At 48.6% G+C, this 24,549-nt stretch overlaps 1 protein-coding gene across 1 annotated transcript in view; it reads right to left on the minus strand.

The window, feature by feature from the left end:
• Nucleotides 1-2,076: 2,076 nt before the first annotated feature.
• APBA1 (amyloid beta precursor protein binding family A member 1) overlaps nt 2,077-24,549 on the minus strand; it is a gene marked incomplete at both ends in the record, with an annotated part of 76,756 nt that continues 54,283 nt past the window's right edge. Inside the window, 8 exons of the mRNA XM_079706301.1 lie at nt 2,077-2,148; nt 2,930-3,070; nt 5,010-5,129; nt 15,193-15,405; nt 16,890-17,069; nt 20,778-20,963; nt 21,838-21,924; nt 22,923-22,955. Of these exons, the coding sequence (XP_079562427.1) occupies nt 2,077-2,148; nt 2,930-3,070; nt 5,010-5,129; nt 15,193-15,405; nt 16,890-17,069; nt 20,778-20,963; nt 21,838-21,924; nt 22,923-22,955 (1,032 nt within the window). The remainder of the gene's footprint in view (nt 2,149-2,929; nt 3,071-5,009; nt 5,130-15,192; nt 15,406-16,889; nt 17,070-20,777; nt 20,964-21,837; nt 21,925-22,922; nt 22,956-24,549) is intronic.

The raw sequence follows: 24,549 nt of genomic DNA on the forward strand, positions 1-24,549 counted from the left end.
CTGTTTTACCCGCTCCTTCTGGCAAAGGAAAGATGAACTTAGGACTCTTTAGTATTTAATTATATGTCGTCAGACACTACGGTTTGGTAAGTGGAGCTGAGGTTCCCGGCCTCTCACGTTTGCAGTGGGTCAGCCTTGGGGCTGGGCTCCCAGCAGCATTCAGCTCAGTGTCCTCAAAAGTCATCCAGGGGTCCCAGACTGCCCAGCCTGGACCCTTGGAGAAGGGGCAGCCCCTTCCTAAAGGGGACATGCGGGCAGCACAGCCACTCTTCAGCAGGGCCTGTCTCACGGTCACACTGGGAGTCCAGCCACTGACGCTGCTGAAACCACCAGCTTTCCTGACTCTAAGCAGAAAACTCAAGACAGCACAGAGATCCTAGGGGCACTGACCACACAGCTCTCCGGTGCAAGTATCTTGTTCCCAATCTTTTCATATTCACTTTCTCCCTCCCTGAAATCCCTCCATTCGACGTGTAAATCCATACTATCCAACACGTGCTCACCGGGTTCCTATTTCCATGGACACAACATAAATAACGCAGATGTTGAGAACAGGGACTATATTAATATCACAAAATATATTAAGTTTCTCTTCCTGTCTTTGCAGAGGTCACGAGCAAAACAAAACAAAAACCAAACCAAGCCACACCCCACCCACATGAAAACAAAATGCTCTTTGGACCAAGAGTAAGTGAAAACTGGCTCAGAATCATGATATTACTAAAACATCTGCACCAAACTGAGACAAAACCCATGGACATGAGGCACCTGATAAAACACGTAACGTTCCACACCAAATAAAAGCTTTTTCAGGCCCACGAGGCAGCAAGATGTTTCTGGAACACATTTGGGGCTTCTTAGGCATTGCTTGAGGTCATGATTGTCCCCTTAGTTTTGTGGTTTATATACTGTTCTGGGCTCTCAAAGGTCACGTCCTGCCTCATGGTCCTGAGTGGAGAACAAGGCTGGTCCCACCTTGGGCCAGGAAGCATAACATGATTCCACCGGGCCTCATCTTCAAGGGGAACAGTCCACCGCCCCCAGACTCCCAGTGTGGGATGTGTGTGTCCGGGTGGAGGCGCGAGGGGAGTCCACCAGAACACTTCCAGCCAAGGCGGTGCTGGCAGGGCCGGGCCTCAGCCTCAGAGGGGCGGTTCTCTTCAGACAGGGCTCACCAGTCCCTGCAGGCCTCACCTGCTGGGGGAGGGGGCCTCACAGGGAGGTGACGTGGGTTTTCCAGGGGCTCTGGGTGCCTCGCTGGCGGCAGGGAGAAGGGAAGGCTGAAATATAGGCAAGTGAGACTGTGTGTGTACGTGTGATGTAGAAGGAGGCAGGAAGCACCTGCCTGTGTTTAGCTAATGGTTGGTAACCTTGGGAAGCCACGGATGCCCTGGGAATCGCCCAGTTCTCTGCAACACGAAGGTATTCTTGTCCACGGCAGTTCCCCTTCTATCCTGGGTGAAAAGGTTCGCATTAGAAAACACAATTATGTTGAAACTAAAACTATAGAAGAGGCATAAGGTTGGCTCAGAAATTCTGGGCAGAAATAACGTATGATGCCCCACGTACATGGTGGGCAGGCATTTCCGTAAAGACACAGGCTGGTCCTCTCTGTTACTACCATATTCCCATAAATTGACTGGAGGAGAGCAGAGATCAGCGGTTGGATCGTAGGCACTGCTGAATCGGCTTCTTCACCACCCCTAGGAGTTCCTTCTAAGAGGTCTGCACCTCTTGGGAAGGGAAGATCCTTCCTGAGCGGTGACAACCCTCTTCAGGACCCCCAAGGGTCCTTCAGGATGGTCCTGGGCAGATTCTGGGTGGATACTGGCTGCTCTCCAGCCTCAAGGGAGTGCATACAAAACTTCCCTGGTGTTAAAAAAAAAAAAAAAAAAAGCAAACTAGAGAGAGACAGAGAACAGAGAAGAAGGTCTCTGTGGATTCTTTTCCTTCTGTGTCAAACTGAGTGCTGGGTATGAGAGGGGAATATCTCAGTGGGCACACAGATGTAGCACGAGAAACACAACCACAAGTGAGGAGAGTCCTCCATGCATGCTGCCCGGGGGGGGCGTGGCCTCAGATGTAGACGGGCTGTTCCTGGGCCGTCAGCAGTCTGTACATGGCAGCCGGCATCGTCTTCATGTGAATCTGAGGGCAGAAACGCACTTTAGCGGGGGGGCTGAGGCTCCGGGAGCTGTGTGGGCACTGCCCCAGGGCTAGCGGGAGAGGCGGCACCTCTTGCCATGGGACTCCTTTGAAGGTACACCCCTCGTCCCCCCACCATTCCTAACAGGGGCCTGACGCAGGTGGCCTCCAGGAAGTACGGAATCCATGGGCTTCTAAAAAGTTAGGAGTGACAGAGAGTGAACAATGAAAACCAGGTAAGGTGGTTTATTTCCCAAAAGCTCTTGCTCTCACCAGGCCTTTTTTTTTTTTTTTTTTTTTTTTTAAAGGAGAAAACCCTTAAAACAGAAGGACTACTGTGGGGTTTCGGCTGCTCCTGCCTCCCTCCCTCCCCCGGCAGGAAATCAGCCCCAGAACAGCTGTTCTGACCCCTGCCCGGCCATACCAGGGAACTGTCTCTGGGGAGCTGTTGATTAGATTTGAATCTGACTTAAAATCTTCCAGGCACATTTGGCGGAATTAGCTGGAAAAAATGGAGAGAACTGGGGCAGCTATGGCGAGAAGATGCCGACTGGAGAACTAAAGAGAGGAGGTGGAGAAGTGATGCCAGAGGAGAAGGTTGAGGGTGACATGACGGGATTCTGAGGAGCAGCTCTAAGATGACCACTTGTTACCAGGCTTAAATTCTGGTCCGAGACAGACTGTTCAGTATGGAGGTGTGCTGAGGACAGGGAAGGACACTCAGGAGGGCTTCGTGGAGGGGGCGAGCGCACCAGGGGACCCCCAGCCCCCGACTCTCCCTTACCTCCCCAACAGCGTTGGAGAGGATGTGCACGATCTTCTCGTGTGGGGTGGCGACCACACTCTGCCCGTTGATTTCAATGATGCGATGTCCCACGCGGACACCTCCTCTCTCTGCTATTCCCCCTCGCATGAGGCTGCAGATCTATCAGAGTCAAAAGCCAAGTTACCCACCCTGGCCTGCATCGCCTGCTAGGGAACTGGGTGGGGGTGGAAGACTGTCTTTTCTAGAACCCTCCATCCCCAGCACTCTCATCTCTGAGGAGCTGCCATGGTCAGGCTGTGGACATTTACATCTCTTTGTTTCTTTTTATAAGAGATAGGACTCTGGATGCCCAGGTGGCCCCCTTTTTCTCGCACTCTGCGTAGGGGATGCAGCACGTCACTGGATTTCGCGGCACAGTGAATTCTGAGTATTTTTCATCCCAGCTCGGTCTTGGTAAAAAGAGCTGTTTGGGCCTGTCACAGAGCTGCCAATGTTTTCAAACTGTCAGCCTGTGTAACACAGTTTAGTATTATCTGGGACTCAAACACTGAACTGTGTAATGCTAGCAGCCCACTTTTTAGGGTCACAGTTACCTGAGTTAAAATGGGGCTAGAACCCCACTTCATGTTCCAAAGTGTGGCCAGCTAGAAGGCAGAAGCTCCCTTTGGCTGTCCCAACTCAGTGGTTCTTGTTCAAACTCCCTTCTGGCAGAAATGGTAATGTGGCTGGTTTTCGTCTCAGTGCAGCCAGGCACTGCAGTGGGCAGAGGCTGCAGGCTTGGGGAGGGCTCTGGGCTCAGGGCTGCAGGCTATAGACACCCCTACCTCACACACAAAGCAATCAGAATTTCCCAAAAGAACATGGTTTGAATTTACAGAGCTGGCTTTTTACTCCTGACTGTGCACCTTTCTTTAAAAGCCTATGCAGGGGACTACCCTGGTGGGGCAGTGGTTTAGAATCCGCCTGCCAATGCAGGGGACACAGGTTCGATCCCTGGTCGGGGAAGATCCCACATGCCGCAGAGCAACTAAGCCCCTGCGCCACAACTGCTGAGCCTGCACTCTAGAGCCCGCGAACCACAACTACTGAAGGCCGCACACCTAGAACCCATGCTCCACAACGAGAAGCCACCGCAATGAGAAGCCCACACACCACAGCGAAGAGTAGCCCCCGCTCGCCGCAGCTAGAGAAAACCCGTGCGCGGCAATGAAGACCCAATACAGCCAAAAATAAATAAAATAAATTTATATAAAAAAAGGGAGGAAAAAGAATAGGGTTTTTCTATCTGCAAAGATGAATGCAGAGAGAGGGAGGGCACATCCAAAATCTATAATATCAAGAAGGTTACAGGTTTGTCACCAAAGCCCAGAACTACTATGAGTCCATAACAAAGCAAACCAGGACAAAAAGGGAGTAGTATTGAGTATGGAGTTGCTGCTTGGGATGAAGAAAAAGTTCTGGAAATAGCACTGATGGACACAACCACTTTTTGAATGTACTTAAAGGCACTGAACTGTATGCTTAAAAATGGTTTAAATGGCAAACTTAATGTTGTGTATGTTTTATCACAATAAAGGGGGAAAAAAAGGAAGTATTTGAAGGCAGACATCCAGGTGATGAAAGTACTCTTTATCTCCCAAGTGCCAAATTCAGGTTAAAAAGGCAAGGCAGAGATCATTCAGGCATAACCCACAGGGCTGGGTTCTCAGCCTGGGCTGCGCTGGTATCACCAAGGGTTTGGAAGCCCAGCCCCCAGGGCTCTTCACCCCCTGCCCTGGGAAGCTGCTGGTTGGGGGGGGGGGGTTGGGAAGGTGGATACCTCAAACTATCTCAAGCTGGCAGCTGGGAGGGTCACCCTGCGCATCACAGAGTCGCTGGGCTCTGGGGCACATGGATCTGGGAGGGTCCCTCTCTTCCCCCACAGAAGGCACAGAATTCTCTGCCCATGGAGGAAGTGAGTCTGCCTTCACCCATTCGTCCCTTCCTTGCTGGATTCTTTCTGGAAAATGACCAGCTTTCAAGAACAGCCCCAAAACCCAAACCCTGGGCCACGGTTTCGTGTGTCAGACTTTTGGAAAAGGTGTGGGGTTGTACTTACGATTCCGTTCTGGACACTGAACCCCAGCTGGTAGCGAAGGTCTGGTCTCCTGATCAACACGGTGGTCACTGGGGGACACCTCACGATATTCAGCTTGACCCGGGCCTGATTCTTCAAGCCCTGAAATGTGAATAAAGCACAGGGGATTCGATGACCATTGATGCCAACAAGAGATAAATGCAGACAGCACCAAAGGCAAAAGATGCTGCACTGAGCCTCGGTTTCTTCGTTGACTCCACAGTGCCCCGCGTCCAGCCTGATAGCGCCTGCGTCGGACAGTCCAAGCTAGATTCTGTCAACCTAGGGGAGAAAACCATTAGGTTTACATGGAGCCCTTTCAGCCCACGCAGAGACCAGTTTCTGTGGGCAACGTCTTCATTTTGGGAAACGGGCTGCATTCAAGTCATCTGGAAAAAGCGATCGTCTGTGCAGCTAAGAGGAAAACTGCCACATGTGCATTTTGGCTTGAAAGATGAAGGATGCACAATCTCTCTCCTGGTCAGGTGGGGGACAAGCACGAAAGGAACTTTTTCTCTGAAAGGCATACTCGTAGCAATTCTTCCTTTTCTAACAAAGGACAACTAATTCACACAACAGCCCAATTCATCAGGGCTTGCTGTCTGTCGCCCCTGGTGGTCCTGCTTCCCCATTCTCTCTGCCTGTTAGGGATTCTACAGTTTATCAACATTCCCACGAGCATCTGGGGAGAAGCAGGGCACAGAGGCAGGACTGCAGTCAGCGAAGGCCTCCTTGGGAGAATGAATAGGGTGGTAGGACCGGTGCTGGTGGAGAGGGAAGTAGGAGGAAATAGGGCTTAATGGTCATCTCCGATTTCATGCTCCCTGGTAACTCGTCCCTCCCTCTCAATTGGAATGGCGTATAGAGACAAAATTGGTTTTTAAAGATTAAGAGGGACTCCATCTGGTTTCTGAGCCTATTTAGAGTGCTTCCTCCACCCCACTCTGATCTAAGCTGAGCTCAGGCCTGTCTTCCTGCCCCTTGAACACATGCTCAGCAGGGACCAGAGCCCGGGTCTGCACAGGAGAACCCCTAGAAAATCATCACAAAGCTATGCTTTCCCTCATTCAGGCGGTGGGAAGGTTCTTCTCCTGCCGGTCCTGCCACCGACTTGTGAGCCTCACCCAAGAGGAAGGTGCCAGACAAAAGTAATTCAGTCCTGAAATGAACTCTCCCCGCCCACTGACATCTCCCCAGCCTGCGTGCTCTGCCTCAGGCAACTCCCACTTGCCAGATGGTCCAGACCAAATGGCCAACAGCAGGTGCTTTCCAACCCGCTTCCATCATGGCACACAGGGAAAGGGCCAGGGTAGAGAGACCACACTGCTTGTGGCTGGAGGCCCTGCTCTGAGAGCTGAGACGGGGAGGACTCAGCACTCCCGTCTGATGCCTGTCTCACTGCGCTCCCAGCTCGCGAGGCCAGCTGATTGGGAAACAGCGCCAGGCCTGCCAAGGTCCACTCCTCCAAAGGGCCGGAGCTGAGGGGAGAAGCTCTTCCTAAAAGACGGTACTGTGGGGTGAGTGGACAGCCTCTCCGCCAGCAGAGGAGGGACAGGCAAAGGTAGGCTCTATTCCACCAAGTCTGCCGTATCCCCTGGAGACACCCGCCCCCCATCAATTCACAGATGGGTCCAGTGTGTGCCCTCTATCGGCGAAGTGGAAAGAGAGGCCTGGGAGGACAATGACAAATCCATTTCAGCCAGAAGGGTGATCGCCTCTTATTCTATAAATAGAAATCTGTAAATTCCACAACGCTGCTGTCAACTGTCACCCTCCGACCAGTCTGCAAACTCTGTGGGAGGTCAGGACTTCTGCTTCACATTTTACGGATGAGGACGCAGACACGGACATTAAACCTGCCTTGTCTGAGGCTCAGTGGGGTCGGGACGGGGATAATGGAGCCTCTGCCTTCCTCACAAGCACCTTGCCAAGCAGAGAGGTGAAAGTGGTGTTAGATGACTTTGGTGCCAACAGAATTTGTGGCAAGAGTGTAACCTGCCCCTCTGAGTGGCAGGAGGGACCCACACACCTTTTGCTTCTAAGTAATGAAGATACACTCTAAACTGAGGGATGGATAGGGGCTTTTTTGGCCCCTATGCTCGGCCAACAGGTCCTCAAAGTGGGACACCCCACACCAGCAGCACCAGGACATTTTTGTTATAAATGCAGGGTGGGGGGAGGGATAAATTAGGGGGCTGGGATTAACATATATGCACTACTGTATACATAACATAGATAACCAACAAGGACCTACTGTATAGCACAGGGTACTATACCCAATATTTTGTAATAGCCTATAAGGGAAAAGAATCTGAAAAGGAATGTGTATATATATATATATATATATATATATACACACACACACACACACACACACACACACACACACACACATATGGATAAACGAATCACTGTGCTGTACACCTAAAACTAACACAATATTGCAAATCAACTATACTTCAATAAAAAAAAATGCAAGAGTCTAGGGTCCACCCAGACCTACAGAATCCGAAACTCCAGGGGTGGGACTCAACATTCTGTGTGTTAATGAGTCTTCCCGGTGACTTGATACACACTTCCTGGCAATACACTCAATTTTTGAGAACTGATACAGACCACTGCCGCAGAACAATGAACTCACATGCACTCAGGGATGATCAGAGTCAAAGATGTCAGTTTACTACTCATACCTGTGGCCAGTGTGCTCCGTGAGAGCATGGACTAGCCATGCCAGGGGGAGGGTGACAGAGAGCCAGTTGGCCTGGTGCCCAGTCAGCCACCCCCATGTGTGTGAGCACCCCTAAGGTCACTGTCCATCAAAAACCACCCTGATGACGAAACTAGCCAAACCACCTGTCACTGCACGCTGACTCTTGCCAGGCACCGACCTGGAGTCACAGGAGCTGTCTCCTTTAATCTCCTTGACAAACTGGCAGCTCTAATTATGCCCATTTTATAGAGGAGGAAACTGCAGCTTCACCACTCACCCAAGTTCACCCACAGCAAGATTCTCTCCCAGGTCTATTTGTATTCAAACCCAGAGCATTTTCTCCTACGCCGTGATTCCCCATATAGACAATGGAAGGGTGTGTGTTATTCATGAGTAAAGCCTGCTGGACAGAGAAGCCAGGGAGAGTGACAGAAGGATGAAGCTGTGCCCACAACCTTTTCGCCCAGCCTTGCGCAGGGCCGTGTTTTTAGTTTACTCGCCTACCTGGCGAGACTTCAGGGCTCCGGCTCCCAGGCTGCCCCACTTCATTCGGGTGATTCCAGCTTGTCCTCTCAACGTGTGAGTTTTGAGGAGGTCAGTTTAATTCCCCACCCCCAGCTGTTCCCTCAGTCTCTGGAGTTGCTGTTTTCTGCAGGACTGGAGCCTCCCAACGGCTGTGATTTGGCTTGTGGTGACGTGTGTGCACTCGCAGGCAGCTGCTACCAGCATCTCTCCGTGGTTTCTGGAACAGCTCTAGGAAACTTCTCCGGTTCAAGAAATGTTTCCAAACAAGAGCAACAGAATGTGCCGAGGGCGATTCTCCCGGGGTAAAGGAGGTCTGCGGAGATCGGGGCCTCCCGCACAGCAGCAGGTCCTGTCACCCATGCCCACGGGGATGTGCTGGAATTCTTCCCCTAACAGTGGGACCAGCGGGGCTGGGTGAAGAGGCGTCTTCTGTGTCAGGAAACCTGGGCTGCAGCTGTGTTTCCTCCACCACAGCCCGGGGGGTCTTAGACCCTCTATTCCACCTTCTACCTCAGTCTCCACATCTTCAAAACAAATGCTGAAACCTCCTAAGAGCTCTTCCACTTCTAATTGCTACAATTTCAGCCCTTGTTATGCATTTTTATTCTTTCCTAAGCATGTCTGCTGACAACACCACATCTCAACCATCATGCCCGGAAAAAGCTATTTCTAACATTACAAATCGGCTTCTCTTTTGGGGGTGTTGCTCAGATACCATTCGTGCATATATTTCTTTTTCCCTTGAGAGCCCCCTCTTTATCATTCAATCAGTAGATATGTATGAATCACCTGCAATGTGCCAAGCCATGTGTTAGGCGCTGGGAGTTGGTGGAGCCAGGCCTCTGGGAGCTCAGGGGAGGGCTGCAGGCACAGGCAGGGCAGCCAGAGTCCATTCCCCTTTCTCTCCCCACATCACAAACTACAAGACCAGGAGTGTGTGGGAAACAAGAGCAAAGGATGACGAAAACGAGGAGCACGTTGTCAGAAACACAACCCTCCAGACAGAGCAACCCGCTTTAAATGTTTACACCTACGAAACACTGCGGTTGTTCAGGTATGTCTGTGAGGTACAGGAAAACCTTGGAGAGCTCCTGAAAAGCAAGAGAATGACTCTATTTTCTCTGTTACCTAAAAAGTCCACATCGCTCCGGTGGGTTCTTTTGTGTACATTGATTTAAGATGCTGATTTGTCCCTCAGTGAAAGAATTTCTAGACTGGGGATATTTGCTGCAAGACGAAGCCCAGAGAGATGGCAATCTGAAACAACCAGACCACGCACTTGCTCTGCTGTTCCTCATCAACACTTCAAGTTGGGTCCCATTAACTCGGATTTCTCAGCTGCCACTTTATTGGAGGTGCCAATTAAATAAATGGTCATTTCGTCCCCATGACAACAGTGGAATGGTGTAGCAAATTAAGAAATATGGTGGGAGGGAAGAGTAGGGTAGAGGGAATGGGAGAGGAGAGAAGCCAGAATGGTCTCTATAGCAACGGGAAAGCAGACTCGTGATGATCCTGTGGAAGGTAAGGAAGCGGTGCTCTAGTTTCAAAAAGAAAACAAATCCGGAGGGCAGGACCATGGAGGCGAGGGCATGAACAGGCGGTCTGCTAACACGCTTTGCCTACCAATAATTATGCTTCAGGAACTATGACAGGAAAATAAGAACTAGGGAAGAAAGAAAATAATTCAATACCTGTAATCTATTCTAGAAACGTACTCTATTCCCTATAACCAGGGGAGAGGGAAGGTCAACATGCACTAAAGTGGCAAGATGCAGGACACTCGAAGCCCATTAATGGCGATGTCATCACCGGGGAGTTTGTTGAACATGCAGAATCCCACCCCAGACCTGCCGAATCAGAGCCTGCAGTTTAACAAGATCCCTGGGTGATTCAATCAAAGTTTGCTAAGCACTGATTTTCCAGGATGAGAGCGGCTCGTTAAATTCATCGCAAGGAGCACTGAAGTAACACTGAAACAAGCAATACTAATGGGAAGCCTTGAAGAAGCCCAGAATGCTCCCCTGCGGGGGCCTAGGAGTGAGGGTGGGGCACTGTATCTGCTCAGGGACAGGCAAAAAAGATATGTTTTTACAGAACTTAAAAACCAGGAGACAACCCATTAAATGTCTTCTTCGGTACTGGCAATTCTAGCTGAAATCAGTAGGAAGATTCTCGGGGTGGGGGGAGAAGGGGACAGGGCCAATCACCCTTTTCTATTCGACAAGGCAGCGCATCCTGCAGCGCCGGGAAAGGGCAGCTGTGTCCTAGCTGGGGCCTGCCTGCTACGTACTTCTCTGCCGAGGGTGGCCACAGAGGTGCTGGTTTTCTTCCTCTCCATCTTCATCAGTTACATCTCTTTCATCACCACATGGCCTTTTAATTTTCCGATTCCAGAGAGACTCCATTTATAGACATAAAAGGTCAGCTACTGGTGCAAACAAACCTTTTCCCCTTAGGAAACTGCTCAGACAGTGCGCCAATTGCGCCCTGCGCTAGTCTGTTTCCACCTTGATGTGTGATGCACTGGACAGAAGACCAGTCCCCGTGTGGTACCAGGGGAAGGCAGGCCATGGGTCTCACAGCCTCCCTCACCGTGTCTGCCTCCTTTGTGCAGAGGCAGGGAGGGGTGGACGGGGATCTGGACTCCGTCAGCTGGGGTGTTCTGGGCATGCTGTCTGCACCTTCTGAGTAGCTGATGACTCATCTGTGAACCAGGCATTTGCCATCACCCTCCCTCACAGGCTGTTTTTTATGAAGAGGAAGGGAGGTGACCAGTGCCTAGGGCTGGGCACTGCCGGGCAGGTGTGTAAATGGGCTCAGGCATGCAGCCTTGGCAGTCCTCAGGAAGGTCTGCTTATTCCCACCCAGGCCCCAGCCCCACCTGTGCTCAAGTTATCCTCTCTTCTGGCTCCTCCTCCCCAAGACTTTCCAGATGTAGATCAACTCCCCACCCTTCCTCCCTCACTGACCTCCCTTTCTCCAGATTTCTCTCCCACACCTGAACTATCTCCTGCAGGCAGGCTTTCTCAATCTATTGACATTTGGGCTGGATAATCCTTAGCTGTGGGGACTGTCCTGTGCATTGTAGGATATCTGGCAGCCTCCCTGACCTCCACCCACTGGATGCCAGGAGCATCTCCTTCTCCCTAGTCGTGACAACCCAAACTGTCTTCAGACATTGCCAAATGACGCCTGGGGGGTCAAGATCCCTCAGGTTGAGAACCACTGCCCCAGGGTCTGACCACAGACACCGCTGGAATGATATCAGGGTGGCCGAGTGACCTGGCTGCACTACTGACACACTGTGTGACCTCGAATGATTACGTCATTTTCTGTGCCTGTTTCCTAACTTGCACAATAGTACCTACCCTACAGAAGGCTGCCGTAGGGTTCTGCGAGTGAACACACACATTCTCAGAATGGTCCAGGCGCACAGCACTCAGTCACTGTTATTATCAGTCCTTTCATTCACTTCTCCCCATCGAGGCCAAGCTCCTTAGGGCACGGATTGTGTCTGAGGCATCTTTGGTTCCCATGGCCCCTCGGCAGTTCTCACACATGCATGGGTGTTTAATAAGTAACTTGCTCCCTGGTATGAGAGGGTATCTGTGAAGCTTGGCATGTGTGAGTGAGAAGCCAAATGTGGGTGCGTCCTTTCTTCCTACTCCTGGCCCTCCCTGGCTTCTCCACATTATCACACCATCGGATCAGCCTTCTCAGGCTGGCTCAGACCTGCCTCTCCCAGCACAAAGCCAGTCCACCATCCATCAATTCCAGAAGAAACTCCCAAAGGCCACTTTCCTTTCTGCTATCCACCTGAGTCTAACTCCTCCTTCAAGGCCCACCTTAAAAATCAGGTAGGGCTTCCCTGGTGGCACAGTGGTTGAGAGTCCGCCTGCTGATGCAGGGGACACGGGTTCGTGCCCCGGTCCGGGAAGATCCCACATGCCGCGGAGCGGCTGGGCCCGTGAGCCATGGCCGCTGAGCCTGCGCGTCCGGAGCCTGTGCTCCGCAACGGGAGAGGCCACAACAGTGAGAGGTCTGCGTACCGCAAAAAAAAAAAAATCAGGTAAGATTCTCTGCTCCCCCACTCCAAATGCTCTTAGTATTTCACCTCTATGTTGCCATTAGGGCCCACTGAACCCTTTCAATTATAAATTATCCTCCATGCGCATACTGTCATTCTGGCTTCTTTTTTTATTTTTATTTATTTTTTTCATTCTGGCTTCTTCACAGTTCAGCTCAGGCTAACAGAAGCCCAGTTAAACATGTTTGAATGAATATACATGTTCAAACTAGGACCTTTAATCTTATCTTTAATGCATGTTAAGCAAGAGGTAGAATTTATTTATAACAAAAAGAAATGAGCCCAAAAAGGACTATTTCTTTCTGAGTGTGATTATCTTATAAGGATTTAGATTTGTTTCATTAAAAATAAACAGGCAGGGCTTCCCTGGTGGCACAGTGGTTGGGAGTCCGCCTGCCAGTGCGGGGGACAGGGGTTCGAGCCCTGGTCTGGGAGGATCCCACAAGCCACGGAGCAACTCGGTCCAAGCGCCACAGCTACTGAGCCTGAACTCTAGAGCCCACAAGCCACAACTATTGAAACCTGCGCACCTGGAGCCTGTGCTCTGCAGCGACAGAGGCCACTGCAATGAGAGGCCCTCACACCTCAACGAGGAGTGGCCCCCACTCGCCACAACTAGAGAAAGCCCCCACACAGCAGCGAAGACCCAACACAGCCAAAAATATATAAATAAAATAAATAAACTTAAAAAAATAAACAGGCAAAACAAAATGAAAAGACAACCTACAGAATGGGAGAAAATATTTGCAAACAATATGACTGACAAGGGCTTAATTTCCAAAATATACAAATAGCTCACACAGCTCAAAAACAAAAAAACCCAATCGAAAAATAGAAGACCTAAACAGACATTTCTCTAAAGAAGAAATACAGATGGCCAATAGGCACATGAAGAGATATTCAGCATCGCTAATTATTAGAGAAATGCAATCAAAACTACAATGAGGTACCACCTCATACCAGTCAGGTTGGCCATCATTAAAAACTCTACAAACAACAAATGCTGGAGAGGGTGTGGAGAAAAGGGAACCCTCCTACACTGTTGGTCAGATAGCCACTGTGGAAAACAGTATGGAGGTTCCTCAGAAAACTAAAAATATATAGAATTACCGTATGATCCAGCAATCCTACGCCTGGGCATATATCCCAACAAAACTATAATTCAAAATATACATGCACCCCTATGATCATAGCAGCACCACTTACTATAGCCAAGACATAGAAACAACCTAAGTGTCCACCGACAGATGAATGGATAAAGAAGATGTGGTACATATACACAATGGAATACTACTCAGCCATAAAAAAGAACAAAATAATGCCATTTGCAGCAACATGGATGCAACTAGAAATTATCATAATAAGTGAAGTAAGTCAGAAAGAGAAAGACAAATACAATATGATATCACTTATATGTGGAATCTAAAATGTGACACAAATGAACCTATCTATGAAACATTAACAGAATCACAGACATAGAGAACAGACTGGTGGTTGCCAAGGGGGAGGGGGTTGGGGGAGGGATGGAGTGGGAGGTTGGGGTTAGCAGAGGTAAGCTTTTATATATGGGATGAATGAACAACAAGATCCTACTGTATAGTACAGAGAACTATATTCAATGTCCTATGATAAACTATAATGGAAAAGAACATATTTAAAAAAGAATGTATATGTATGTATAACTGAATCACTTTGCTGTATAGCAGAAATTAACACAACATTATAAATCAACCATACTTCAATAAAAAATACTGATAAAAAAAGCAGGAAAAAGAAAAAAAAAGATGAATTCCTATATAACAACAAACAAACAAAAAACGCAAAGAGGTAGACATGTCTGGCCTATACACTCACCTTGACCTCCCCTCCATCCCAGGGCCCTTGGCCAAGGATGTTGTCTTTTGTGATTTTCTTCTGCTTAGAATAACTATTCTATAAATTCACATTTATTCTCTCTCTCTCTTTCTCACACACACACACACACACACATACAGAGCTATATTCTAGTTAACAGTCTTTCAGGAAACCCCAAGGAACCAAAGAAAGTCATAGGATCCTAGTCTGCCTGTACCACACTGCTTGGTACAGAGCTGGCAGGGTCTACAGATACTGTAGTGAAGGAAAAATATACTTGTTCCTACTTCCCACGCAATCAGCAAGTTCCAGTGCGCTCAAGAGACTACACATGGATACTTCAATCCTAAGAAAATCTAATTTCTTGCCCTCAAATACTCATATTCAATTTTCCTTTAAGTAGCTCTTCTCAGCCTCACGCAACAGTATCAATTCAGGCTGAACAAGAAGTAATTATGTTCAGGTTTTAGGAGTATACAGACTGTACCAGTTTCCTTCCTTTTACGTGGCATGTGTGGCTCATGTTACGCAGGCTCTGGGGAGGATACACTCACCTGGATCACATCACAGTGAAGGAAAGTGCCCTGGGATCTGAAGCACTTCCATGATTTGTAACAGGGATGGCAAGTCATCTCAAGAACACCCAGCTGACTATAAGTGATTGCCTTGATTACTGAGCTGAGGAAAATTCTGTTGAGGCTGAGTGGGGGCTTAATGGGACAGAATGCTGTGATTGATTAGTGATGCCTGCGAGGGCATGGTGTTAGTGAGTGGTGTTCTGTGAGCCAGATACACCATCCCTGAAAAAAAAATTTCAGGGAGGAATTGGTAAATAGCAACTTGATGGTAAACAACCCAAGTGCAAGTCCATGCCTTTTGTATTTGTGTCCTTCTCAGTGCCTGACACTTAGAATATGCTCAAATGTTGATGACTTCATATCACTTCAGGTCTACAAGAGAGGTTGATTTTTCCCATCTCCAGTTACCTTAATAATGCTCTGGCAGGTCGACAGAGGCAGGCCCACCAGGCTGGTGCCATTTATGGACATGATCTGGTCCCCAATATTCAGCTTCCCCGATTTCTCCGCTGGGCCTCCATGCATCATGTTAGCTATGATCACGGTTGGCAAGATGGATCCCCAGCCAGACTCCACAATCACCACACCTAGGATTTCCCCTTTCTGCTTCTCTATGAAGACCTGAAAGGAGGAAAACATGTAGAAAGCCTGAATCAGCAACCATCCAGGGTAGCGACAGAAATCAAAGCATTTTCCCTATTGCTGTCTTGACTAAACATGACAGACATTTCCCTGATGACTCCAACCGAAACGCGTCCTGTCGTCTCTATATTCCATGGCATATATTACCTTGTTTGGAGATAGGATCTTTTCACAGGCAGTCAAGTTAAAATAAAATAATTAGGGTGGCTCCTAGTTCAATATGATTGGTATCTTTACAAAAGGGGGAAATTTGGACACAGAGACATGCACAAAGTGAAGACACAGGGAGAAGATGACCATCTACAAGCAAATGAGAGGCCTGGAATGGATCTTCCCCCTCAGAAGGAACCAACCCTGCGGACACCTTGATCTCGGGCTTCCAGCCTCCAAAATTGTGACACAATACATTTCTGTTGTTGAAGCCCCCCGTCTGGGGAACTTTGTTACGGCAGCCCAAGCACACTAACACACCTCCGTCTGACCTTGGTGTCAATGATTGATTAGTACAGGCTACAAAGGCCTGCCAGCTCTTTTGGCTCTAGGTGGGACAAGGTCCGTCCTGCGATGTGTGAGCTGGAGCTTCCCTTTGGATCAGACTGATGCTCATCTCCAGCAAGGCCACATTCCTCCCTGGCATCCCCACCACCCTGCTGCCCACACTTAGTTTTTCCTGAGTGCACCCTTCCCCCAAATCCCATGAACAAGAATTCCCATCTCAGGCTCTGCTTCCAGGGAGCCTAGGACACTTAACATTCATTAGTGGATAGAAAGATCACTTTCTCACACCTAGTGGATAAAGTCCAGGCCCCTCACCACAGCTGGACTCTCAAGCCCTCCAGTTCTGACCCAAAGCCTGTACTGGCCTCTTCACATCCTCTCCTATGCACAACCCCTGCTGCAGCCTGGCTACCTCATTCATGGCTCCCCAGACAATTCCTGAGCTTTCGGACCCTCATGCTTCTGTTACTTTGGCTCAGCCCTCTGCACTCCTCTACACTTTCCAAAGAATACCCAGACCTCAGACCAGATCAGATGGCCCCATTTTCCTCCAGACACTCCTGTAGAGCTCGGTCCCTGGGGGAGCACAGCACTTATCATCTGAGACCTGAGAGCCGAGATCAGCTCCAATCTGCCAAGTACAGCTGTCTCTGACCAGTGCCTATACCAGCACCATCATTTAAAATCTTCTGTGCCCTTTCCTAGAGTGTGGGCTTGGTAAAGGGCAGGGTTCAGGTCCTGTCTGCCTCTGGAACCCACCCCAAAGTCAGCTCTGGATTGCAGGCAGCAGACAACGCCCTGTCTCACTGGCCATGGCCCTCGGCTGCAGTCTTTATCGGGCCTCATGTGAGGTGAGACAGAGATGGGCCTGAACTCACTCTTCAACCCAGCCACTCTGCCTTCACTTCTATCACGGGTGGGCCCGGCTGGCCCAGCTCAGAGAACAGCTTCTGGAAAGTACCTACATCTTTGCAGTTTTCCGACTTGGAGAAGTGGATCAGGTCATCGTTGTACATGTCCTGGGTGTTGAGCAGGTCGCTGTATTCCTTCTGGCTGAGATCTTCGGGGTTAATCCCGTTGGCCCTGAGGAACTCCTGGTATGCCACGCTGAATGCCTGCCCGATGGACTGTGCAATTAGCTGAGCCTGGAGAGGAGCCGGAAAGGGGAGACGGGGTCAACAGGGCAGCACTGCTGTTGGGCGACCTGGGTCCCTCAGGACTACCGAGCTCTAGGCAGCAGCTAGCCCAGTGGGTTGCCATGGGGCAGCAGTGCCTGCTAGAGGTCATTTTCAAAATTAGTGGGGACAATTTAGTCTATGACAATGATCCTGATGGAGCTCCTGGCATTTGATGGACAGGAGTCAGAGATGCTGGACCTACTGCCGTGCAAAGGACAGACCTACACAGGATGAGCTGTTTTGCATCCTGCACAATTTTCAAATATCCCACTGGACATTCATGTACATATAACAACTGTGTCTAAAGGCTGGGACTCAACTCTAATTTATATAAAAACACAAGACTTTAATTGCACGCTCTAGTACACACTGAACAGTCCAAGAATACAACTATTCTGTAAATTGAGAGAAGACGGTATTTTGTTTTGTCCAACACTTTCCCACGAGTAAGCTTCATGACTTTGGAAAATCATCAGCATCAATGCTATTCGTGGGATGTGGGTTGCCAATAAATCACATTCCCATCAGCCTGCACACTGGACGTAGAGTCTGGTGGTTCTGCATGTGTGTGTGAGTGTGTGTCCATCAACCTATTTTACTTTAGCTTGCTTTCCTTTTATTTCTCCTTTGTGTTATATTTATGGCAATACTTTGGTTATTTTGTGAAACATTTTTCAAAAAGGGAGGTTACATTATCTATGAATTTCATTTCATTCATATTATCTATGGATGGGACATTACAAAATATTATGCATTTTCCAGGTGAGGAGATTGCAGCCAGAGACGTGAGGGAACCTGTTCAAGGTCACACTGCTCACAGGACAAGAACTCTGCTTCTATTCTTTCTCCTGCACTGGGCTTTGATAATCTTTCCCTGCATTAATTAACCAACATTACAACCTGGGAGAGACACCAGCAACTGAGCCTGTGCTGTGTTAAATGCTGTAGAAGCACCGTCACATAAATCCTCACAGCAAGTCTAAGACGTTAAGTATGACTCGTCCATAAGCCCTCATCCTAAGCTCTGAAGGCAGTGTTTCAGAATTCAGAAATGTTCACATTTTAGAAAGGTAACAGGGTGCATTTATCATACATTGTGTAAAAACCCCATTAGAGCCTGGAGAAGTGCCTAAACACAGTAATGTTCCTGCAACAAATGTGTAAGATTCACGGTAAGCGGGACAAATCCTATAAAGTGTCTCATGGCAGCTCAAAGCAGGTTTATCAACCAATTGAGTACAAAAATCCCTTGTTTCTCAGAGCTCTTAGACTTCGGATCTGTTTTATTTGCTCCCATTGGGCAGATCAGGAAAAAGAGGTTGAGAGCTTAAGCTGGGGTGGGGATGGGGGCTGAGAATCCTGGCAGCCTGATTCCAGAGCCCACCTCCTGCCCACCATTGGGACTGCTGCTCTGTCTAATAATAGTGGGTAGAAAGCGCGCAAAACAATAAAAAGCTCTAGGGCAATGTTTCAAACGCACACAACTCTAATCTCCACTCCTCCTTTCCCTACCTTTGGTAATTTTTGCTGAAAGCAGCTAATTAACTGTGATATCAGAAATTTCTGTGTGGCTGGCAGTGGGGAAAGAAATGCTCAACTTTTCTCACTCTGAGAATCTGGTGACGTCACCTGCCACTAGTCACATCAAGGACCACCATGCTGCCTCCTGCCAAGGCATCACCGTGGGCATCACAGGCTCGTGTGAACAGACGGACTAAAAAAAGTGTATCTGAGAACACGGCCAGCGGTCCTCCCGTCACGCGTGCATGCACCGGGCAAACACACACAGGCTACTGATATCTCTGCCGTGTCCACCTGAGCCGCACGGCAGCCTGTTCTACAGAAGCTCAGCAGCTGCACAGCCTGAGCTTCTGTAGAATGGGAGACGGGATCCACATCCAGTTCTCCCAGTTCTGCAGCCCATGCTCTCCCCCTTCTGTCCTGGGCTTTGGAAGCAAAGCAGTAAGATTCCCAGGTCCACTCTTGCTTCCTCATTCTTCCTCTTCATCATCTCCCCCTACAGACCCAAAGGAGCCCCAAGGGAAAGAAAGCCCTCCTTAGGAGCACCAAGCCAGAGGGAGGTGGCAGAGGGTCATACCGGGACCCTCATGTCTGGTGAGCAGAGCTAACTCCACCTTTTCACGTGCCTGCAGGACACATGAAACTTAAGATTCTAAATGTAACTCCTTTGGAACTTTCCGAGAACCTTCTAAACTCATTTTCTCCCAGTTTGCAGGTTTGGCCTCAGTTTTAAAGGAAAAGCGGGGAGAATGGCCAGGACAGGTGCTTCAAGTTCTCTGCCTTCTCAGTGACTGTGTCCCTGGGGCTGCTTTCTAGAGAACCAGACAAGTAAAAGATGGTACAAAAGTGTAAGCGTCTCCTCCTGTCTGTGGCTTCAGCCATGTCAGCTCTGTTTCCCTGGAGAAAAGCAGCTCGCCTCAGACTCCTAACTTCTCAGAGGAAGGCCATTTAAAGCAGCTGGATGAACACTCTTCTGGAGAAAAATGGTCCCTTTTAAGGAGCCAAGGCTACTGTAGGCAATTTTCTTTAAGTATATAAGGGTTCCCTGCTCAATATGAGAAATACAGCTTACTCCACTGTGGTAGGAGGAAAAGTTAGACCAGTCAACGGCACCAACACGGCCCTCCCGGGGAGGCTTTGTAGTTCAAAACCATCGTGGGGGGAATTCCCTGGTGGTTCAGTGGTTAGGACTCTGTGCTTTCACTGCCGAGGGCCTGGGTTCAATCCCTGGTGAGGGAACTAAGATCCCGCAAGCCTCATGGCTTGGCCAGAAAAAAAAAAAAAAAAAAAAAAAAACAAGGCCCAGAGGGAGTTTCCAAGGCCTGTCGAGCTTTGGGAGAAGTATGATGCTAACACAGCTTGAAGCCTGGTGTTCTCGCTTGCAGTTCCAGGGACAACTGGGTAAGAAGGCTGAATGGAAGAATGGGCCCCACCTCTGTTGTACGCTGACTTCCTCTGCTGACTTTATCACCTGGAGAGATGGGCATTAGGGATCACTAGCTTTGTGACTGGAAGAGCAGCTGGTTTTGCTAAGGAGTGGGTGGCTGGTGCTCTTGCCATCTGGTGGGAAGGGTCAGGGATGCTAACTTTCCTGTTAGGAAAGGGCAGTCCTGCGCATCCAAGAACTGTCCTCCACAAATGCCCTAGTGGCCAGGTGAGACCTGTTCGGGCCCCTGTGGGTCTGGCTGAATTCTTCCCACCCTTCTGTCCTCTCCAGTGGCTTGCCTCCTTGCCTTCCCTCAACCTCTGTCAGCAGGCCCCTGTCTCAGGGCCTTTGCACCTGCTCTTTCCTCACTCTCAACTCTACTCAGGTCTCTGCTCAAATGTCACCTCAGAAAGGACTTTGTTCATCACTCTACCTGAAATAGCCCCTGGCCCCTCTATCCCTTGACCTAGTTTTTCCTTATCAAACCTTCCACTACCTAACTTTATATTAAGTATATTTATCTATTTGTTTTCTGTCTCTCTACAACCTTTACAATGAGTATCTTGTCTATTTTACTCAGCCTTATATCCCTAGCACTAGAACAGTGCTTGACACATACTAAGTGCTCAATAAGTATTTGTCTCACATATGATTAAGGTTCTGAGAACTAGAGGGAACCTGGTCACCCAAGGGCAGCCCAGATCACATGGAAGGGAGGCCACCCTTACGTCCTCAGATTCAAAGACGTGGCAGATCATCTTGTACTGCCTTTTTCCATCCTGGGATGGGTGGGAGGCTTCCACGTTCTCCTGGGAGTTGGAGCGGGGCATCCGCCTGCGGGCCATCAGCACAACGATGTTCCCGATGTCTGCAATGTAGGAAATGGTCCTCAGAGGGTGGTCCATCATCGTCTCCTGGAAGGCAGCAGGGAGAGGATGGTATGTCCAGTGCGGCATCTAATGACCCATGAGACAGTCTGTCACCCCACAGCCCAGCCAAGTGCGGTCCACACGTGGGAGCTCGCTGCAAACACCCTGTTGGCAGACTTACATGAGCCCGCCCAGGCCTGGGAGCAATTCCCTTGGCTTGTGATAACCCACAGCAGGAAGTGGTCTGTAGTATGTGAAAAGGAATTTCAATCATTTTACAACCAGTAGAATCTCTGGTGGGGAAGTTAAAAAATAAAAAATCTGCATGTGATGATTGGATGATTGTATTGTGTGTGTGTGTGTGTGTGTGCATGTGCGTGTGTGTGATTTTAAACAAAATTTCTTAAAAGGCTAGTTTGTTCATGAATCTTCTGATAAAAACTTATGAGAGGGCTTCCCTGGTGGCACAGTGGTTGAGAGTCCCCCTGCCGATGCAGGGGACACGGGTTCGTGCCCCGGTCCGGGAAGATCCCACATGCTGCGGAGCAGCTGGGCCCGTGAGCCATGGCTGCTGAGCCTGCGCGTCCAGAGCCTGTGCTCCGCAGTGGGAGGGGCCACAACAGTGAGAGGCCCGCGTACCGCAAAAAAACAAAACAAAACAAAACAAAAAAACTTATGAGAATTATTAGCAAACAATATCCAAGACTTATTTTTTCCTTTGATCTTTAATAGCCCCAATCCTCCCTACCAAGTCCCTTCCCATCCCCCAGCCCCCAGCCCGGCAGCAGGCACTGCATACACAACCTTCTAGCTTGTGTGGAAGCCAGCATCTGGGGCCAGCTGCTCTACAGACAAGGGCACAGTCTCCTAGTTGTCATGCTAAGCTTCACCCCCGAGGAAGGTGGGAGCCAGCTAATACCTGCGTGTCGGCATTCAATACTTTGATTCTCTGGGTAGAAATGAAGAGATCCACTTCAGTCATTGGCTGAGATTCACCTTCAGGAGCCTGAGAAGGAAAATGCACCAAGAGAAAGCTCAGTACGTTACTCTGACCCAGGTGCGTGCAAGCAAGGTTAGCTCATACACAGAGGCATTGAGACACAGTCACCAGAACAGCGATGCAGACTTCAGAACTAGACTGCCAAAGCTGAAGGGACCACACAGTGGATGACACGGGGACGGGAGTGAGCATCTCCAGGTTACAGGGAGAAATGCGGACCCCTCCTTGCTTCTTCTGCCATGGAAGCAGTAACTAGTATATCTGACTCCATGAACAATGGTCGTGAATGGCACTGTCTGCAAGGGTTTCAGAGCCCAACAGATTGAAGGAACAAGGGCAACTGACGCATACCCCCAGGACCTTGGAGAAGTCAGAGTTTGCTCCTGGGGGACAATGCTTACAGCAGGTGCAAACAAGGCAGTTGTGGTAAGAGGGTCTTCGTGTTCCCACACACCACACACCACAGAAGCAGTACCCACTCCTGAAGCTACCCCAGTAAGAGCAAGCCCCAATGCCTCAGTGTCCCATGGGTAGCTCATAAGCACCTAGAAGCTTCACAACCAAAAAAGCACATTAGTCTGATTCACTCAGGGCTTGATTCTGCACACGTGTGGTTATTAGCGAGTTTTCTTTTTTGCATCCAGCAATCTGACAAATCCACAAATCAAACATGACTAGAATTGAGCAGACCCAGGTCCCTGCCACGTGAATGCTCCTGAATGGTGGGCACTTGCACACTACTGCAGGATCCCTTCAGCATCCCCAATCTGCTCCCTGTCATTCCTCTGGAGTGAGATGACTAATGAGCAACAGAAAAACAGCCACTTTGGGCAACTGAGTTTTGAGAAACGTTGGCTTATGGGGCGGTTCAAAAAGAAATCTGAACAAAAACTTGCTGGATGCAGAAAACAAAAACACGAAATAAGAAAAAAGGCAAAACGTAAATAAATGGGGAAAAAAAAAACAGGCATAACACCAAGCTGATGAAGTTGTTTGTACTGCACCTTCTTCCTGCTTTTGGCTAATTTCTGGGCCATCTGCTTAGCATGGAACAAACAGAGACAGGAGAACAGTTAGAAAAGAATTTGCAGAGACTCAGTTGAAAAGGGAATCAACAAACTAATATTGACAGCGGTATAAAGCATTTCTGTGGGAGGAGGACTGACAAAAAAATCCCACTCTATAATTGATTTCCTAGATCAGAATTTAGTAGCTGCCAGGGGCAGCAGTAGGAAGGACATGTATTGAGGTGCTTCTTATACTTCACTGCAATTGATGTTTTCAAAGAACCAACTTTTGATTCTGTTGACTTCCTTTACTGTATGCCTGTGTTCTATTTCACTGATTTCAGCCTGTACCTTTATTCCTTCTTTTTTCTTTGGCTTTAGTTTGCCAATTTTTTTTCTAGCTTCAGATGAAAACTTAAAGTATGGATTTTCAAACTTTTTTCGTTCCTGATATATTTATATAAGACTATGAGCCTCCTCTGATCTCTGCTTTAGCAGTATCCCACAAATTTTGATGTTGCAATTTAATTATCAATTCATTCAAAACACTTTCTAATTTCCACTGTGATTTCTTCTTTGAACATTATTTAGAACTGTGTTCTTCTTAATTTTAATATATTTGAAGATTTCCCAGCTATCTTTTTGTTACTGATTTCTGAATTGTTCTCCCTCTTTATCTCTAGTAATACTTCTTGCCTTAAATTTGTGTAACGTTAATAGAGCCTATACCTACATAGAAATGGATGTAATATTTATTCAAGATAGAATAGTTCATAAAAATAGAAACTGAGGCCAGACTGTCTAAAACTGAGTTCTGGCTCTGCTACCTACTAGTTGTGTGACTTGGAACAAGCCACTTCATTTCTCTGTGCTTCAGTTTCCTCAACTGTAAAATGAGGGTAAAAACAGTATCGACTTCATAGGGCTGTTGTGAGGATAAAATGAATACAGTTGACTCTTGAACAATGTGTGCGTTAGGGGCGCCAAAACCACCGCAGGGTCAAAAACCTGCGTATAACTTACAGTCAGTTGGCCCTCTGTATACGCAGTTCGGTTCCTCTGTATCTACAGTTCTACATCCTCGGATTCAACCAATCACAGCTTCAACCAGTCTTGGAACATACAGTACTGTAGTATTTACTACTGAAAAAAACCCACATATAAGTGGACCTGTGGTCTTCAAGGGTCAACTGTATATACAATGCTCTCAGAACAGTTCCTGGTGCATTATAAGCACTCTCTTTGTGTTTGCTCTTATATGATTATGATGTTAGATGATTATAATCTGCCTATGTCAGGGTGCAACCTCTTGGCTTTGGTAGGGCTTGGTACATACACACAGATGTTGCTCAAACGATGGTGAGTCAATCGCCAAACCATGTAACTGCTGTGCGGATGGGGATGGGGTACAGGGAGAGCTGCGCCCTCATATCCTTGGTACTCACCTGGTGGGAAAGCTCTTGCTCTCAGCAGCATGTCACTATTTGATTAGTGACTAAATGTGTTGTCTGTACTACCTCATCGTGGAGAAACTGGATGAGTCAGCTATCCAAACACCAAATGGCTAATCTTGGTGCACCCGGGAGACTAGGGCAGCCCCACTCCCACAGAGCCACCCCACAGC

Source organism: Hyperoodon ampullatus (genome assembly GCF_949752795.1).
Source record: "Hyperoodon ampullatus genome assembly, chromosome: 6".
Classification (NCBI taxonomy): Eukaryota; Metazoa; Chordata; class Mammalia; order Artiodactyla; family Ziphiidae; genus Hyperoodon; species Hyperoodon ampullatus.